Source organism: Scyliorhinus canicula, chromosome 2, assembly GCF_902713615.1.
Source record: "Scyliorhinus canicula chromosome 2, sScyCan1.1, whole genome shotgun sequence".
In the NCBI taxonomy this organism is placed as follows: Eukaryota; Metazoa; Chordata; class Chondrichthyes; order Carcharhiniformes; family Scyliorhinidae; genus Scyliorhinus; species Scyliorhinus canicula.
The window spans coordinates 176,096,527-176,116,281 of NC_052147.1; the positions used below are offsets into that span (position 1 = coordinate 176,096,527).

Here is a 19,755-nt window from a genome sequence, read left to right on the forward strand (position 1 = left end):
TGTGTCCTGAGGGTGGTTGTGGAGGACCAGACAGGTTTCGTAAAGGGCAGGCAGCTTTCTCGTGATATCAGGAGGCTGTTAAATGTGATCATAATGTGACCCCGTTGAGAGCTCAGGTAGCGGAGGTAGTGGTGTCCATGGACGCAGAGAGGGCGTTTGATCGGGTGGAGTGGCAGTACCTGTTTGAGGTCCTGAGAAGGTTTGGGTTTGGACCCAAGTTTTTGGCATGGGTGCGCCTGTTATACATGGCACAGAAGGCGATTGTGCAGACTAACGACACAAAACTTTGAACTGCACAGGGCAAGGCAGGGGTGCCCACTGTCACCGCTTGTTGTTTGCGCTGGCTATAGAACCTCCGGCAATGCCTCTCAGGGGGTCGGCAGAGTGGTGAGGGATTACGAGGGGACGAAGGGAGCACCGGGTGTCGCTCTATGCTGACGACCTACTATTGTATGTTTATGACCCGTTTGAGAGCATGGAGTGGATCATGGGCCTGTTGGGAAATTTGGGGCATTCTTGGGATAAAAGTTAAATGTAGGGAAATGTGAAGTGTTCCCGGTGAACGAGTTGGGTCAACAAGCCAATCTAGGGCGGTTGCCATTCAAGGCGAGGTTCCTGTTCATATTCCAGACACTTCCAATCTTTGTACTGAAGACCTTCTTTCGAAAACTGGATATGATTATCTCAGACTTTGTATGGGCAAGGAAGGTGCCAAGGGTTAGGAGGACAGAAATACAGGCAGAAGGGAGGGTTGGAGTTGCCGAACCTGCTACACTATTACTGGGCAGCGAGTGTGGAGAAGGTGAGGCCGTGGTGGGAAGGAGAGGGGACAGAATGGATTAGGATGGAGGAAGAATTCTGTAGGGGGTCCAGCTTGACATCTATGGTGACGGCAGCATTGCCAGTGGCGCCAGGGAGATACGTGGAGAGCACAGTGGTGCAGTCCACAGTAAAGGTCTCCAGTGAGGAGGCATTTCGGGATAGAAGGGATGGCGGTGCTGGCGCTATTGTGCGACCACCATGGTTTTGAGCCGGGGGGGGGGATAGACGGTATGTATAGGAAGTGGAGAGAAGTGGGGCTGGTTAAGGTGAGGGATCTGTACCTGGAAGAGGGGTTTGCCAGTATAGAGGAACTGAAGGAGAGGATAGAACTCCCGAGAGGAAGTGAGTTTAGGTACCTGCAGGTAAGGGACTTTGTGCAGAAGGTTTGGAAAGAGTTCCCCAGGCTGCTGAGGTACACCTTGTTGGAGTGGATGTGAAAGGGGAGGGCAGGATCGGAGACATATATGGGTAGCTGGGAGAGCAGGTGGTGAAGGTTAAGGAGAAATGCAAGGGGGAGCTGGGAGGGGAGATAAATTGGGGAGTATGGAGTGAGGCTCTACGAAGTGTAAATGCGACCTCCTTGTGCGTAAGGTGACCCTGATGCAGTTTAAGGTCGTACAGAGGCTGTGTGTGACTTGGGGAAGAATTGGTTAGTTCTTTCAGGGAGTGGCAGACGAGTGTGAGAAGTGTGGGCTGGGACCAGCAATTCATGTACATATGTTCTGGGGCTGCGAAAAGTTGGAGAGATTCTGGGCCTGAGCATTCGCGGCGTTAACCAGGATAGTGGGGTAGGAGTTTGAGCTGGACCCTCTGGTGGCAATATACAGGGTGTCAGAGAAGCCAGAGCTGATGGAGGGGTGGAAAGCTGATGTTGTGGCCTTCGCCTCTCTGATAGTCCAGCGAAGAATCCTGTTGGAGTGGCGGTCAGCGACATCGCCAGGGGTGGCGGCCTGGCTGAGTGACTTATATGACTTTCGTCGGCTGGAAAAAGTCAAATACGTGTTAAGGGGCTCAGCGGTTTCGAGGCAAGATTGGGGATGCTCGTGGACATGTTTGAGGATTTGTTCGTCGCGGGGTGGAGAGGTGTGGCAAGAGGGGGTGAAAAAGGGAAAAATTTGCACAAACTGTATAGTTGTGTGTTGGGAAGTTTGCTCCCCGAATTGTTCATGTTCTGTAACCTTTTATATAAGTTTGGAATAAAATACATTTTAACAAAAATCCCCGACATAAGTGTTATAAATAAGTAAACTAAATAATTGATCTCTTTTGACAGTAGAATGAGTTTATAAAGCAAATGATCATCTGCAAACAGCTTAGTAGTTTCCAAAATGGTGCTATTGGTCGAGTTCATTTATACCAATTTCAGTTCTTCTATCATATCCTCTGACCAATGTATAATGTCCGTCCAATGTCCATCCAATGGCTCCACATCTGACGTATTTAATCACCCACTGAAAGGGCCCAACTTAAACTCACTCAAAACCAATTCAAATCACACAGAGGTAAAATCGAGCCTAGCTTTTATACAGGTAACAGACATTCAGAATGATACAAAATTCACAAGCCCCACAGACATTCGGGGTTCGGAGAGTCTCAATTTATTCAAATAGCGTGTAGTCCCTGTCAGTAACTAAGATAAATATTTAAAAGCACTCTGACTACTGTTTTGGAGTTTGCACTTGTGAATAATTTTAAATTTCAAATATAACGCCAGTGATCAGAGAATAAAAATTCAGTATACCTTGTATGCCAATCACCTTGACCAACTCATTGCTAGGTCATCCTTGCTGTTATGTCCGTACCTCACTGTGTGAACTTCAATTTCTTCTTGCTTCTTCATGTAATTAAAGCTGTTGTAATATTTTCAAATAGTATTTGTAGCCTGCAGAGTGCCTCTTTACTTACTATTGTAGTGCAGTTCCAATTTTTATTCATTTAAGAATTATTACAAACTTTTAAGCTGAACATTTGATAGAACATAAGAACTTTGACACTTCGAGCCTGCTCCACTATTCAGCAAAATCACAGCTGGTCTACAACCTCAACTCCACATTCCTACAATTTCCCCATATCCCATAATTCCCTTAGCACCCCAAAATCTAATGATTTACGAAGGGATTGGAGTATAGGAGTAAAGGAGTCTGTCTTAAATTTACTCAGCTCTTGAACATGCACAACTCTCTGGGATGGAGAATTCCAAAGCTTCACAAAGCTTTGCATGAAGTGATTTCAACAGATCACTATCCCATAAGGTGAACCTCTTATTCTAAGACTGTGACCTTGTGTTCTGGATTTAGCATCTAATGTCACTCCCCTTAAAAACTGTATATGTTTCAATGGGAACTTCTCATTCTTCTAAACTCCAGAAAATATAGGCCTCCTCTACTCAATTTCTCCTCTAAAGCAAGCATGTTCTTCCTTAGCCAAAACTACACTTACTGCTCCAGATGTGGCTTTAGCAAAGTCCTGTATAATTTTAATAAGACTTCTTTACTCTTATAGTCCAATCCCATTAAAAAATATACTGGCATACATTTTGCCTTGCTATTTCTTGCTATACCTGCATGACCTCTCAATGCCACATTTGCCACATTGTATTCCATCTGCCATGTTCTTGCACACTCAAACCAACTTTTCTATATCCCTCTGTAGCTTCTTTGCATCTTCCACACTGCACACATTCCCAACTAACTTTGTATCATCAGCAAACATGGATATACTACATTTAGTCTCCTCAGCTAAATCAGTAATAATGATTATAAATAGCTAAGGGCCAAGTCCTTACGATATCCTGCTAGTTACAGACTGCCAACCTTAAATTGTCCCGTTGTTTCTACTCACTGGGCGTGATTCTCCAGCCTAATTGCGCTCTTACTCAAACTGAACTAGGCCAGTGAATAGTGGGAGAGGCCGAAAACGAGAACCACGCCAGGTGGCAAGAAGTTTGCGATGCAGATTTTTAAACCAATTATCACCACTTGAGCCCTATTTCCATACAATTAATGGAAGCAACCCAATACACAACGGCCTCCCATGATTTATCGGCTTCCCCAGCAGGTAGTCACGCAGGCGCTTAAAAATGTGACTTATACGGGGAGCCGAGGCGGTGAGTAGCCATCTTTGCTCACAGGCAAAGAGCCCAGGGTGACGGGGATTGCCGCCCCAGTGCTTGGAGGTGGGTGGGGTCATTGGCTAGGTGGGGAGGGCGCCCTCTGCAGGGGTGGACCGCTATGGAAGGAGAGGTGTGGGAGGTACTGGGGGGGAGCAACTGTGTGCGGCACACCATGTCAATCCCTGGATCGTATGTACCGATTCCGTGGGTAATCCTTGTCCTTGCCCGTCTGCCCCACCGACCACCCATAACCCCCACCATCTGCCTAGGCCTCTGGCCATGTGGCTGAAGGCAATTGATAATAGGGATTTGGCAATCCTGGTTACATGAGGACTTCACACAACCCAAGTGGATTCCCGTGGTATGTGGTCCATGTAGCATGTGGGAATCATTGCCTAGCATCCCAATCAGACCGCGATGCCTGGCCACTGTCTGAACACTGTGGGAAACAACACCACACACGCAGCAGCCAACATCTGAACACCCCGGGGATGGGACACAGCTCCAGGGACATGTCCATGACTGGAGGGTGAGTGAATGCAACAGGGCGGGGACCAGTGCCCTGTTCAGGTGATGTTATGTGCGGGTATCTGGGATGCAGGTCAGGGATCCAGTAAGGGGGCCACTGCGGCCGGGAGTGCATGGGCAGTACGTTCCAGGCTTGGGGGACCGGGGAATCAATGGGGGATTGGAGGATCCTGGGGTGAGAGCCACCATTGTTTGTAAGTCCAACACCCTCTCCCAATTCCTCACAGATATTGAATGGTATGGATGATATTTTGGACCATCAGAACAGGTCTTAGTGGTGCTGCTGGCAGACCGGGCAGCCAGACGCTGGAGACAGCGGCAGCAGCACTGTTTGTAGATGCTGGAAGGGGCGGCTCATGTGCTGGATCCCACCCCACAGCATGAGGACCTGGCTGCCCATCAGGGAGGGGAGACAAGCACTCAACCAGGGTGTACAGGGCCAATGGGCATTTGAACAGATGATGGAAAGTGCATGCCGCAGGAGGTTCCGCCTCAACAAGGACACAGTGCACACCGGTGCCATGTCCTCGTGAACATGGCAGGGGCTGGTTTAGCTCAGTGGGCTGGGCAGCTAGTTTGTGATGCAGAACAAGGCCAGCAGCACGGATTCAATTCCTGTACCAGCTGAGAATTCTGAATTCCCCTCTGTGTACCCGAACAGGAGCCGGAATGTGGCGACTAGGGGCTTTTCACAGTAACTTCATTGCAGTGTTAATGTAAGCCTACTTGTGACAATAAAGATTATTTATTTATTGTTTACATGGCACCACATGGAGGAGGAGGAGACCCTTTTCCGGTAGCAGTCAAGGTCATCGCATCTCTGAACCGTTATGCCTTGGGACCATTCCAGGGCGCAAGAGGGAACCTGCATGGCATCTCGGGTCCAAAGCCATAGGTGCATCCGACAGGTCACAGGTGCCCTGTTTACCTGGGCAGAAAATTATATCAATCTTGACGTGGACCAAGCCCAACAGGATGCCTGGGCAGCAGGATTCTCTGCCATCGCCAGGCTGCAGTAGGCCACAGGTCCAGAGGTTTATACACGGCACGTATGTCACCTTGCATTCACCGGCCATCTGGGACTACCCTATATTAACAGAAAGGGGTTCCACCCCCTGAACATTCAGCTCATGTGTGACTACCACATGTAGATCATGCACATGTGTACACGCTTCCCGGGGTTTGTGCACAACAGCTATATCCTGGGCCAGTCGGACATCCCCGCCTCTTCAAGGAGCACCTAGGATGGGTGGCTGGCTCCTGGGAGATAAGGGGTACCTGCTAAGGACCTGGCTAATGACACTAGTACGGAGGCCGGAGACCGAACTGGAGACCCGATACAATGAGGCCCATGTGGCCACCTGTGCTGAAAATGTGGTTCCGATGCCTTGACCGCTGGGGTGGTGCCCAGGAGTACACCCCCCGGACAGTTGCCCGCATTGTGGTCGTCTGCTGTGTCCTCCATAACCTGGCACAGCAGCGGTGCGACATGCTGGAAGTTGGGGATGAGGAACATGTGCCCACTTTAAGGAGGAGGAGGACGAGGATGATGATGAGGCGCTGGACCAGCAGGGGCTGGAGGACAGCCGGAGACTACAGGACAGGCGGCAGAAGCGAGGGTCCAGGGAGGCCCCCATACTCATGGGACGGGGCCTGGTCCCTCAACGATACCTTACCCACCCCCCACCCACATTTCCCATCCTCCCAGGGTCTGTATCACATCACTCCAGGGTGCTGGGACTGTGTCGGCACCATCAGTGGGTCACTGTCGAGGACAGGGAGGTGATGATAACCCGCTGAGTGCCAGTGCCCCTAAACTTATGCAGTCTGACCCCTGTATGTCTGCTGAGTGCTCCTTCACACCCATCATTTGAATGCAGTATGCCTGGAGAGGGGGTGATATCTGAAGAGATGGGCCAAGGGTTCGGAGGTTGGGCTGCATTGTGGAAGAAAGTGACAGAGGCATCATACTGCTTGTGGTCAAAGGTTTTTAATGTTTCACAGGTGTCCAACAATTCCCCATTTGCTTCATAGTGCCGTCCCAATCGCTTCCCCACTTCCCTCACTGCCTCCCCACTCGGTGCCCTCAGTGATCCTCAACGTGCTTAACCTTCTACTGCTACGTCTAGGTGGTCCCCAGGATGCACATCAGAGTGAAGGCAGCCAGCTGCTTACCATGTCCCGTGGCCTTTGCTGCTCCTGGTGGGCGTTCTGTGGGGGCTGGACGGCCCGGCTCACTTTTCGGCGGTACATGCACAGTTGTGCCGCCCTGCCCCGTGTTCTGACTTTGAGATGTGATCTCATCAGAGGGGTGGGACCCTGGGGTGCTGGTGGCCACCATCCCGACTCCATGGGACTGGTCCGGTTTGGTACCCAGCTCCTTCTCCTCCCGCACGGTGTGGGTTCACCTCAGGATGGAGGAGCAGCTGGTTCAAGCATCATCTGGTTCTGCCAGCCCTAGCGGCTCCTCGATGTCTGAACCATGGTATCTGTCATACGTTCACGGAGGCAGAAATCCCTTCACCAGAATTCCTTTTATTTACAAAGCCAACAGCTGAACAACCAGGTGCATTCAGCTTGCTGTTTACAATGGGAGTGAAGAGGATCTGACACTCCCTGTTATATTCAGAGAAAGGGGTTCCCTGATGGGGCCACTAATCACAAAACGCGTACTCTAATTGACCAATCTCAAAGGCCTGACCTAAGTCATTACAGTATCGAAACCCTCGACAATGCTCCTCAGTGACTGGAACATGCTCTGCAATGCCCACCTGAGAGCAGGACTTGTACCGCAGAACCTTATCAATGTCAGCCTGGTACTGGGTGACATACCCCAGCATGTTGGACATTCTGCCGAGGCCCTCAGCCACGGCCATCACCAACTGCGTGATGCCTTAGATACCTCCACTCATGGTGCTGACCTTGTGCACCAGGCTCCCACTGTCATCGCCACCCTAGCAGTGTTGGCCTCATTGCTACGCATTGCTGGCGACATCTCCTGCACTCGTAGCCTCTTGGACTACTCCAATTGGCTATGGACCTGCTGGAGTTTTGCTGACATCTCACTCTGAATGTCCCGGTCACACATTTGGGCAGCACGGTAGCATTGTGGATAGCACAATTGCTTCACAGCTCCAGGATTCTAGGTTTGATTCCTGTCTTGGATCACCGTCTGTGCAGAGTCTGCACGTTCTCCCTGTGTGTGCATGGGTTTCCTACGGGAGCTCCGGTTTCCTTCCACAGTCCAAAGATGTGCAAGTTAGGTGGATTGGCCATGATAAATTGCCCTTAGTGTCCAAAATTGCCTTTAGTGTTGAGTGGGGTTACTGGGTTATGGGGATAGGGTGGAGGTGTGGGGTTGGGTAGGGTGCTCTTTCCAGGTGCCAGTGCAGACTCGATGGGCCGAATGGCCTCCTTCTGCACTGTAAATTCTATGAAATTCTATAACGTCTCCATCAACTCCGGGTGTACTTGTTCCCATAGACTCAGCATCTGGTTGGGACCTAGCAGGGTCCTGCGATCCAGAAGACCTCAGACTGCTGTCTGGACTGGGCATTCCTGCCTCCACCTGATGTGCATCAGCAACAGTGTCGTGCTCATCAGATTGTGCCATAGAAGCCTGACCACTAACATTTCCCACCAAGTTCCGTGTATTTGCGCTGGTGGAGGGCGAGGATGGCAGTTGTGACGTGTCGATTATGGCATCCTCGGAACTCTTCTCTGAGGTGGTCTCATGGGAGGCAGGGACCCACCCCGGGATGGGCTGGCACCTCTGGCTGGCGGACTTGCGTGAGAAAGGACATGTGGCCAGTGGAAGGGTGAGTCAGTCAGGAAGACAGTAGTAACTCACGTGTGACAGGTCCTTGCGCTAACCTCTGCATTGGTGACAACTCTGTCCTCGGCCACCCTCATCACCTCCAGGGTCCGCTTCTCGAAGGTCATGAGAATGTGTATGTGCGGCACCCCTCCACCAGTCTGGGACCTCTCCCGGCGATTGTGGGAGAGCTTATCCCATGGTCACGCAGAGAGGGAATCGTTAGCCGCATGCATGGTTCACAATGGTGGGAGGGGAGGTGTGAAGGAAGGGTTAGCCGGGGGGGGGGGGGGGGGGGGGGGGGAGAGTGGGTGAAGGGAGGAGTAAGGACAGCATGATGGGTTGGGGGAGGTGAATGCTCGCGTGGGGTTGGAAAGGTCTCAGGGAGTGTGTGGGGGGGGGATTGGTGTCTACTTACCCGAGCTGCCCGGTGTAGGTTGACAAACGTCTTTCAGTCCTGGTCACACTCCTCAAGATCATGACCGCCGCCACTTCGTCCGAGGCAGAACTGGCTACCCTGTGGCTTACCCTCCAGGGCCCTCAAGGCAACAGAATCGTGGGGCCAGTTGTCTCAGTGCCATGGCTGCGAGCTGAGTGGGGTTAACTGTGCAAGCGATGTTTAAGTGCTGCTCAGCCTTGTTTGGGGGGGGGGGGGTCCCGGTGAATCGGCTGCCGTGCCTTCATTTGCGGCGAGAAGCCCGTTGGGCCTCGTTAATTGGACCAATTAATGTTGAATAGCATTCCTGGCCTCGCTGGGCCGAGCGCCGGGAAGCTCACGGCAATTCCCGCTCGCTGCCAAACTTAGAAATCTTTCCGGAGAATCGCGCCCACTGTTTTCTGTTCATTTACTAATTCTGAATCCGTACTAGTATATTATTGCTAATCCCATGAGCCCTAATCTTGAGTAGTAATCTCTTAAATGGCACCATATCACATGCTTTTTGAAAATTCAACTACTTTACGTCCACTGTATCTCCTTCATTTGCTAGTTGCATCCTCAAAAATCTAAAAGATTTGTCAAACACAATTCCCTTTGAGAAATCCGTGTTGCCTCTGCTTAATATATTATAATTTTCTAAGTGCCCTTACCTAAGAATAGATTCTAGCATTTTGCCTACGACATGTAATAAGCTAATTAGCCGATGGTTCCCCATTTTCTCTCTACTTCCTTTCATAAATGTACCAACATTCATAATGCAATCATAATCACAGGCAATAATTCAATCTCATTAGTTAATGCATCAAAAATGAATTGGCTAAACTCAAACCTTTTGATCAAAGGTGAACAGCATCACTGACATCTGTTTTTTAGGTTATCAGTAAACAACTGATTATAGCTAAAACCTCAATAATTTTTTACTGGCAACATTTTCAATGAGTTTCTTGGCAATAGTAATCAGAATAATGTTTAGTTTTTACACTTAATAGGTCAGATGAATTACTTTTATTGCTGTATCGCAAGTGTGTGTTTTTGATGCCTGCTTTTAGAATTATGAAGTTAAAGTCTTATAGGTTAATAATAAACTGAAATTGAATTGCTTCAAGGCTAGCAATGATTGATTGATTGTTTTTTTGGAATAGATTACAGAGAGAGAGCTAAAGCCAGGAGGAGCAAACATCCCTGTTGTAGAAAAAAACAAGAAAGAGTACATTGAAAAAATGGTAAAATGGCGCATTGAGAGGGGTGTTGTGCAACAAACTGAAAGTTTAGTACGTGGTTTCTATGAGGTAAGAATAGTAGATGCACAATACAAGCAGTGAAAAGATGAATGTTCATTATCTGTCAATTCTTTCTGGATTTGCTTTAATTGTCCCAGGTACCAGTAATATATCTTGTATTCATGTCTGAGTGAAATCAGACCACACATCTCCACCCCCCCCCCCCCCCCCCCCCCCCCCCCCACACCTAACTCCCACCAAAATATATCATTTTATAAAAGTAGTTATTTGTAGTGTTTGGTCTTCTATGCCTTGAAAAGGAATCCACAAAATACCTTGACTTGATACCAGGATCTTTATTGAATCACACGTGGTAAAACAGCGATCTGTTAGAGATGTTATCATGGACTTTCTTTGTACTCCTCTGGACCTCCACCTAGCACGACTGTTCACCTGTATGTCTTACTACCATCTCCTTCAACCATCTCCTGATGGCCGGATGTGTCTCCACTTATATGGGAGTCCCTGGTTACATGACCACGAACTTGAGACTGCATGGTGTCTCGACACTGCCAACTACTGGTTGGAGGTCGCACACCACCCATCTATGTTATTGCTTCCAGGCATATCACCATAGTTATTGAGATGGAGCATGGCACATTTCATTGTAACTTCATTTACATAATTGTTTGTTAACAGAGGTAGATAGGCCTCGAGTGGAGTTTGCACTTTCTCCCTGTGTCCGCTTGGCTTCCTCCGGGTACTTCGATTTTCTCCCACAGTCTAAAGTTGTGCAGGTTAGGTGAATTGGCCTTGTTAAATTGCCCCTTAGTGTCCAATAGATTAGGTCAGGTTATTGGGTTATGGAGATAGGATGGAGGTGTGGGCTTTCCAAGGGCCGGTGCAACTCAATGGGCCAAATGACATCCTTCTGCACTGTAGGGATTCTATAATAAAGGCCAGGATTCACCAGGCTGCAAGCCAGCTGAGGAATTTCCAATGGCCAGCTCAATTGAGGTCAGGCCAAAAACAGGTTTCATGCTGGCCTCGACAAGTTTCCCGCATTCCCAATAAGCTTCCTGCCCAGACCAAGTGGGATGGTGCAAATAGGCCATAGGAACTGTTTTGCATGTAATTTATGCCCAATTCATCTTGCTCCTGGTTGCTCCAGACCCCACCTCGTCCCCAGCCAAGAGTCCTGCTGGTGTGAATTTGTGCAAGTACTGAAAAACGAGGACCTGTCAGATTTCAGTCAAAGGACTCTCCCTACAAATGCCTCCAGGGTGCCTGCCGAGCGGGTCGTTCATGGGGCTGGGGGTCAGGGCAGCTTGTGCTGGGCTGGAGGGGCACAAATCGGGGGTATTTCCTGAGATGGGGGTCTGTGGCTGCTCTTCCCATCTGCAGCCTTTAAACAGTCAGTGTCTAAAAATTAAAGTTCTCTGACAATAAAGTGGAAGTCTCCCATCTGCTGCCTTAAACCCTTTGAACAGTATCTCAAAAATGCAGGTCTCTCATTGCCAGTGATCTGCGGGAGGGGGTGGGGGAGCTCCAGCAGCATTATGAAATTGTGGCACCCTTTAAAAAGGGCACCACGGTCTCTGAGGAGTGGGACCTGTCAACGAGATAAGGTCCCGACCCTCTCAGTTCCAGCGAGAATCTCTGGGCAGAATTCTCCGCACTCACGACGGGGCAGAGAATAGCGGGCGGCGTAAATTTTTACGCTGCCCCGACGCCCTCCCGCTATTCCCCCCCCACGACTGCCTCCCGACACGAATCGCTGCCCGCCGTTTTTTTACGGCAAGCAGTGATTCACCCCTGGCCGATGGGCCGATTTCCAAGGCCTTTACGACCGTTTTTATGAACGTAAATCACACCTGGTCTGACCGTTTGTAAAAACGGCCGTAAAGTCCCGATCTGCCGTGCCGTACTGCCGTGCCAATCGGTGCCATAGGCCCGTGATCGGCAGCGGGTACTTACCCCGCGCACTCTTTCTCCTTCCGCCGCCCCGCTGTATCCATTCGCGGGGCGGCTGAGGGGCATACCGGCCCGCGCATGCGCGGGTCTCACGCATATGCATGATGACGTCATCCGCGCATACGCGGGTTGAAGTCGTCCAATCCGCGCATGCGCGGCTGACGTCATCTGACGCGTCAGCCATCGCTAACTCTGGCTAGCGGGCTTAACGAAATTCATTAAGCCCGCTATGCCGGAGTTCACGGCCGCGCGATGCTAGCCCCGACCGGGAGCAGAATCGGTTCCCGGTCGGGGGGGGGGGGCGGAGGCTGGCGTCAAACCCACCCGTTTTTGACGCCAGCCTCACGATTTTTCGCGGGTGCGGAGAATCACGCCCCCAGTGTGTCATCGAATGGCAATGAAAACCCGATTGAGGGTAAAATTATTTCTATGTGCCATTGAATGACATGTCGGGGTCACTCCTAGTGCCAGTGGGAATCACTGGTTTTACCGCTGGTGGGAGCCCTTAATCAGCGATCGGGAGAATTGCGCCTGAAATGTTTGGTGTCCTGATTTTTTTCTTCAAAAGAGCAAATAAATCTGCATGTAACTAGATATGACAGGGAATTGGGAAAGTGAAGGAAATAGGGCAGCAAAGAAAATTTTGATTGCTGTATCTCTTCTATCTGGGTATTCTTTTAGCATGAAAATCCAAAATCATCTTTGAGAATGAAACCTAAATAATATGTAAGGGGATCCAGGTGATAGAAATCATCAAAATATGCTGAATGGAGACACTATCCTAATTTATCTTCATTCTATCTGTAGTCAAATTAAGCACATTAGCTCCAAGTATATCAAGTCAAGTTCAAATTACAAATGAAAGGTTACTTTCAAACATCATTTAAATTGGTGTTATGCTGCTATTTAATGGCAGTTACTTGTTTTAGGTGGTGGACGCTCGGCTTGTTTCTGTGTTTGATGCACGGGAATTAGAACTCGTGATTGCTGGCACAGCAGAGATCGATTTAAGTGATTGGAGAAATAATACAGAGTACAGAGGAGGTGGGTTGATTTGAATTATTTTAATTACAGTATTGACATGATGCTTGGAAAACGTGGCATCTTATACATGTTCATTTATTTTTCCAAGGGTACCATGACAATCATATAGTGATCAGGTGGTTTTGGGCTGCAGTGGAAAGGTTCAACAATGAGCAGAGACTAAGACTGTTACAGGTACAGTAAAACCAATTAGCTTAGAGAGATACTGCACTAAGTATTTGTGTACTCATTATGTTACCTAAAACTGTTTTTCTTTGCTAGTTTGTCACAGGTACCTCAAGTATACCCTATGAAGGTTTTGCATCTCTACGTGGCAGCAATGGACCCCGAAGATTTTGTATTGAAAAATGGGGTAAAATTACTTCACTTCCGAGGTATGTGCAGCATTATGTAGTAAGCATTTTCTACTTCACTACTGTAATGTTTTACCTGCCCTGTGATTGTACCACAGAATTTATTCGGATTGTCTGCTTTGCAGTGAATGTTTGCATGTTAAGGCCATTAAATTAGACTCTATAATGCCTCTGGTATCAGAGCTTTTGAGTGCCTTAAGTAAGAAATGGCATGTGATACACTTCCAGCTAATGAACCATCAATCGAACGCGAGACGAGTTGCTGTACAAAAGTTAGGCTTTAATAAGCTAGAACTTAGCCCTGCGGTCGACTACAATAAATAGACGACCGCCGGGCGTTCTGACTATGGCGGCGCCCAGGACCCGCACGTGGAGTCGGGGCCCCAAGATGGCGGCGCCCAGGATCCGCACGTGGGGTCGGCGCCCCAAGATGGCGGCGCCAAGGACCCGCACGTGGAGTCGGCGCCCCAGGATGGCGGCGCCCGCGGGGCCCTCGTGGTTGAGGGGGGTGGAGTTAGCGGTGCCAGCGAGCCGACCGGAGCGGCTGGGAGCGGGGTCAGAGACGCGCAGGCCAGGCACAGAGGCCCGGGGGCGGCGAGGGGAGAGTTGCGCGGTGTGTTGGAGGGGCCCGGAAGGGCCCGGAGGAGAGAGAGAGGCGCGCAGGCCGGGCGCAGGGGCCCGGGGCCGGGGGGGAGAGATCGGCGCGGCATACTGGAGGGGCCCGGGAGGGCCCGGAGGAGAGAGAGAGGCGCGCAGGCCGGGCGCAGGGGCCCGGGGGCGGGGGGGGGGGGGAGAGGTCGGCGCGGCGTACTGGAGGGGCCCGGAAGGGCCCGGAGGAGAGAGAGAGGCACACAGGCTGGGCGCAGGGGCCCGGGGGCGGTGTGGGAGAGATCGGCGCGGCATACTGGAGGGGCCAGCAAGGGCCCGGAGGGGGGGAATCCCCGGTCGCAGCACAGTACAGCAGCGACCGTTTTGGCCTGGCAGACGGAGGAAAGGTGCCCCTTCTTCCCGCTGCTCTTACAGAGGGCGGAGCGGGCTGGGCAGCGCGGGTGAGGGTGTTTTGTGAACCCACAAAAATAGCAGCGGGGCCCCGTGGACTTGTCGGGGCGTCCCACGGCGCAGGCCTGAGGGAAGTCGGGAGCGGCGGATGGCGGTGGGGAAGCGTGCCAGGAGGCCCAGGGTGGTGCAACGCGACTGGGGACATAGGCGCGGGCGTTTAAATCGGCGACCTCCAGGGAGGTGGAGAGAGTCCATGCCTCAGTTAAGCTGAGGTCGTCTTTCTCCAGCATCCGCTGGCGGATAGCGGCAGACTGCATCCCAGCCACGTAAGCATCTCTGATCAGCAGTTCCATGTGCTCCGTGGCTGAAACATGGAGGCAGGAGCAATTCCTCCCTAGGATAGCGAGGGCCTGGTAAAATTAGTCTAATGACTCACCGGGGAGCTGTTCTCTGGTGGCCAGCAGATGTCGGGCGAATACTCTTGTTGACTGGTTTAAGAAACTGTCCATTTAGCTTAAGCATGGCCGCATCGTAATCTTTATCTTCCTTGATCATCGCGTAGGCTGCTGTGCCCACGCTGGAGTGGAGGATGTGAAGCTTCTGTGCCATGGTGGGGGGGCTCGTTGCAGACTCCAGGTATCCTTCGAGACATGCCAGTCAATGTTGAAAAATTTCTGCAGCGTTCTGAGTTTGCGGGCTGATGCAGAGGCATTCGGGCTTGATCCGGAACTCCATCTTCAAAAATCTAGCTTATTAAATTGATGAACCATCAATCGAACGCGAGACGAGTTGCTGTACAAAAGTTAGGCTTTAATAAGCTAGAACTTAGCCCTGCGGTCGACTACAATAAATGGACGACCACCGGGCGTTCTGACTATTTATACCTCGGTATGCAGGCGTGGCTAACTCAGCCTCTCGACCAATCGGAGAGCCATCACATGACTGGTCTCAACCAATCGGGCGAGAGGCACATGACCGACCAGAGCCAATGGTAAGCCGGTGTTCTGCACCAATGGCAGACAGCTATGCAAATCATACCACCACACTAGCATGGCCCAAATTGTGTTCCAATTTGGGTAGGCCACGTGTGTGCCGAATGTGCCAGTTGGCCATTTGAATGATTCGGCACATATTTTCAAAGCAGGCCACTCTTAACTGAACATGTGCTGCAGGGGCTTCCCACCCCCAAATAGTGCTATTTAAAGGGACAGGCATCCAACTTTCTGGTGCAATGCATACTTCTACGTTTTTTGGAAATTCTTTGGTTAATTGCCACATGGTGGACTTCACTGCCTGAATTCGTGGTGGAGGCAAAAATCCTAAACTCTTTTAAAAGTACCTGGATCTGCAGCTTAAGTGTTGTAAGCTACAGGGCTATGGGCCATGTGCAGGAAGATAGGACTCAATCCAGCACCACCACAGTCGGGGGAGGGCCGATCCGCGGGCAGGAGGGGCATTGTTCGGGGCTGGGGGCACTATGAGGAGGGGGGGGGGGGGGGGGTCCGGTCCGGGCGCATGGGCAGGCCGAAGGGGGGGGACAATATTTGTGGTCCGGGTCCACAGGCTGCATCCGCCATGAAGCACGGCACGGCCGCTGCAGGCCACCGCTGTACACATGTGCGCCCACGGATCCGGCAATGCTCAGGGCTGTATCGGCAGCTAGAACTGGGGGCTCTACGCTGCCTGGCTGCTAGCCCCCCGCAGAGCAGAGAATTGGTGGCCGTTTTGCAGCAGTTTTCCTGGCGTAAAACACCACCGTTTTCATTCCAGCGTGGGGACTCAGTCTCCCAAACGGAGAATCCAGCCCTAAGTGTTGCTGCCAGTGGAGAATTCCATGGACTTTTAGGACAGAAAAACCGGCGCCGTACCTGGACCGATTCCGCTACCATTGAGGGGCTAGCACCGGTGTCGGGTAGAATACCATTGATTCCAATGAAAAACGGTGTGGCTGGGTCCGTGATCGACAAGCTGCAGCCACAAATACACATAAATTCCCTACACACTTATCCCAACCAAAAAGATGGCACAGGCTGTGCTGAAGCGCGCGCATTGATATACCATCAATAACACATGACAAGGGATGAATGTAACTGAGGCTTTAATACACTAAACAGCAAGCCTCCTGCCTCTGGACCCGAACTGGGTCGGAGGCAGAGACTTGCCACCTTTATACATAAGCCCGAAGGGAGGAGCCACAGGCGGAGCCAACCTGGGCAAGCCCAGACATGCACAATACAATTCCATATAATGCAATACCGTGGTTTACCACACCCATATAGCTGTTGGGTTGTCTGGAACCAGACGGCACCCATGGGAAAGCCCTGGGGATACACCTATAAGACCCGTGGCACCAGGTTCAAAGTTGACTGTTAGTGATGTGAGCAGCTGCATGGCTGCCTTGCCGGCAGCAGCAATAGTGCTCCATGCACGTCCACCCCAACCCCACAGCCCACCTCTTGGCCACGCCCCAGTACTCCCTCCAGCCCTGGCAGACGCGCCCCAGCCAGCAGCGCAACTCTCAGCAAACTATGGCGCTGTTGGACACCTTCCGTACTCCCTCTTCCTCTCTCAGGAGTCACAACGCTGATTTCACGACTTTTAAAAGCACAAGTGAACCACGCAGTCGTGAACTCGGCCCATCGGAGGCAGAGAATCGCAGAGGCCCAGGAGTGTATTGGGTCGGACCCACTAATGATATGCAAACGCTGCCTACTGTGTGTGCGGAGTGAAACGCATTGACGTCATATTCGAGGTGACGGAGAATCACGATTTGGCATCAAATCTGTGTCTGCCGCAATCTTGGCATGGGAAGCTATTCTCCGGCAATCGCATTTCCCGATTTCGGAGAATCCCACCCCATATCTTAATTAAACTAGCAGTGCTAATATGTCTTAATTTTTTCATTTAAACTGTTCCTACTAACATATATTGAATGACATCCACAAAGGATTATGCAAATTTAGTTTTTAAATTAAATTGCAAACAGAGGCCCCTAAATATCGTAACTTATTTAATATAATTTGACCATCAGAGAAAGCCGAGCCTGCTTTTTTTGGCCAGAGTTATTTGTCAGGTTCACATCTTTGTGACCATTACTGAGAAAAAAATATTAAATATTAACTTCAATATTTCCTGCCTTAATGTTGCAGTTATAAATGGTGCACTTATCAAGTAATCCTCTCTCTGCACCGAAACAATAAAGTATCGTCATGAAAAAACTAAAATATTGCTGATCAATGATAGTAACATTATTTAAGTAAACAATTTGTAGAACAGAATTTTGAATTCGTTATAAGATCAACAGAAAAAATTGATGGTGTTGGTTAATCAATGAAGTTAAAGTATTTATTGGTGAGGAGAGAACCCTGAATGTACTATGTCCACACCAAATCGATCATGATAGAAGATCATAAGCCGGAAGACAAAGTTATTTCCATTAGAATTATCTACTATTGGATATGCTTTGTACATAATGTTTAAAACAACTTTGAGATCACTGGAGGTTCTTGTCAGTAATATTTATAGTTCATTTACATGTTGTGGTGAGCTTGGAAGTAATGCAGTAAGGAAAATTTGTAGTTTCTTTAGAAGGCCAATGGAACTCTGTGCTTACTGATGATAACCGTACCTGTGAAACTTAAAAGTGAAATCTCTTGTCAGATAGGACTCCGGAACTACCCTGCGCGAATAAAGAACAGCATATTGTGGAACTGTCCAGCTATGTAGTGCCACATTTGTGCTGTGAAGCTAGAGCTGTGAAGTCTCCCTTCTTTGCCTCCCCTTTTACTTTATTGGATACCTAAGCATGCTCCCCTTTATCTATGTTGCACTCTTTTGGCACATCTGACAACTGTAGGCTATATGTATCCTCATTGGTTTGCTGGGAGAGTCCTGTTACTCTTTTGGTGCAGGCATGATCCAGGTCCTCCCTGGATATTCTTGTGGCCTCCTTTTTGAGGTGCTTGGGATTCTAATATTTTGAAGGCCGCACTGGTCTTGGCGTGCTTCATCCTGTTGTGTGCATTCTTGTCCGGCAGACAGACTAAGGGATTGAGTGTTATCCCAATGGGTGCATGAGCAGTTTAGGTGCATGCATGTCTATGCCAGATCCTGAGCCCTCCCAGAGATGATTAACAAGCCTGATATCGTGCAAGTGATAAACTTTGAAAACATGAAGTGGCTATCACACATTCAGTGCATATGTCTCACCTGCTGATGAGTTCTGCAACACAAACCCGTCTGACAACCCTCTGCACTAGCACTCTTGCACTGCCTGATGCCCTTATGAGGGTCACTTTGAAGTTAGGACATTGCCACTTAACCTGGTGAACTTAGCAGATCATTCATTCTGTTGTTTGGTTCTTTTGTGGCCCCTACAAACAGTAACATCTACTGTGACCTCTGCCTGAGCCACGTTGGTCATATGTTGAGCCAGGGAGGGCTTCCTGCTGCCATCTCTGTGAAACTGGACTTTCTGCTTTCCTGGATGCACTGAAGGAGAATCTGCAGGGAGGCACCTCTGAATCATGAGGCCGCATATAGGCCGCAATTCTCCACTCCCCACGCCGGGGGGAGAATCGCGGGAGGGCCGGGCAAATCACGCCACGCCACCCTAGCACCCTCCGCGATTCTCCCACCCCCCCCCCCAAAATGGCGTGTGGCGTTCTGCGACACGCGCTCGGAGAATCGCCGCTCGCCATCTTTTCCGGCGACCGCCGATTTTCCGGCCCGAATGGGCCGAGCGGCCTGATGACCCCGACCAGTTCACGCCAGCGGCAACCGCACCTGGTCGCTGCTGGCATGAACATCGCGCGACAGATAAGTGTGGGGCCTGTGGGGGGGGGGGGCGGAGAGAGGATCGAGCACCACGGGCGTGCTCGTGAGGTGACTGGCCCGCGATCGGTGCCCACCGATCGTCGGGCCGGCATCTCTAAGAGACGCACTCTTTCCCCTCCGCCGCCCTGCAAGATCAAGCCGCCATGTCTTGCGGGGCAGCGGAGGGGAAGACGGCATCGCGCATGCCGGCATCACAGCGGCGGGGCGGGATTCACGCTGCCTCCCGGGGATTCTCCGACCCGACGGGGGGGTTGGAGAATCCCGCCCAGGTGTTTCAAATACATGGTCAAGTTAGCTAGCCTAAATCCCATCGTGCATTGTGGTCACTGCTTGTAGCCAGAGTTTGATTACTTATTACTGTGTCCTAAAAATACATGTTTACTGGTTAATAATTACACAGTACACTTCCTATAATTAATCTCAATCCTTAATAAACTAACTTATGTAGAACTACTCTTGTGGCATCCTAGCTATTCAGTTTTAAGAGGTCTCACCGCTGGAGCCCCCCCCCCCCCCCCCCCCCTTCACCTGCCCCACCTCTCCAAATGGAAGTCATTCTAATTTCTGCTCCCACCACCCAATTTATACTCCAAAACAGAAAATTCTGCACAATA

The 19,755-nt window shown here is 50.4% G+C and overlaps 1 protein-coding gene across 3 annotated transcripts in view; it reads left to right on the forward strand.

The window, feature by feature from the left end:
* The window catches only part of LOC119961788 (E3 ubiquitin-protein ligase HECW2-like), a 514,237-nt gene that overhangs the window by 491,193 nt on the left and 3,289 nt on the right, over positions 1–19,755 (forward strand). For 2 of the 3 annotated variants that reach the window (XM_038789110.1, XM_038789111.1), the window contains 4 exons: positions 9,858–10,004; positions 12,839–12,953; positions 13,042–13,127; positions 13,215–13,327. In XM_038789110.1, coding sequence (XP_038645038.1) covers positions 9,858–10,004; positions 12,839–12,953; positions 13,042–13,127; positions 13,215–13,327 — 461 coding nt within the window. Of the gene's footprint in view, positions 1–9,857; positions 10,005–12,838; positions 12,954–13,041; positions 13,128–13,214; positions 13,328–19,755 lie in introns of those variants that run through there. The other variant, XM_038789113.1, reaches the window with a different exon arrangement.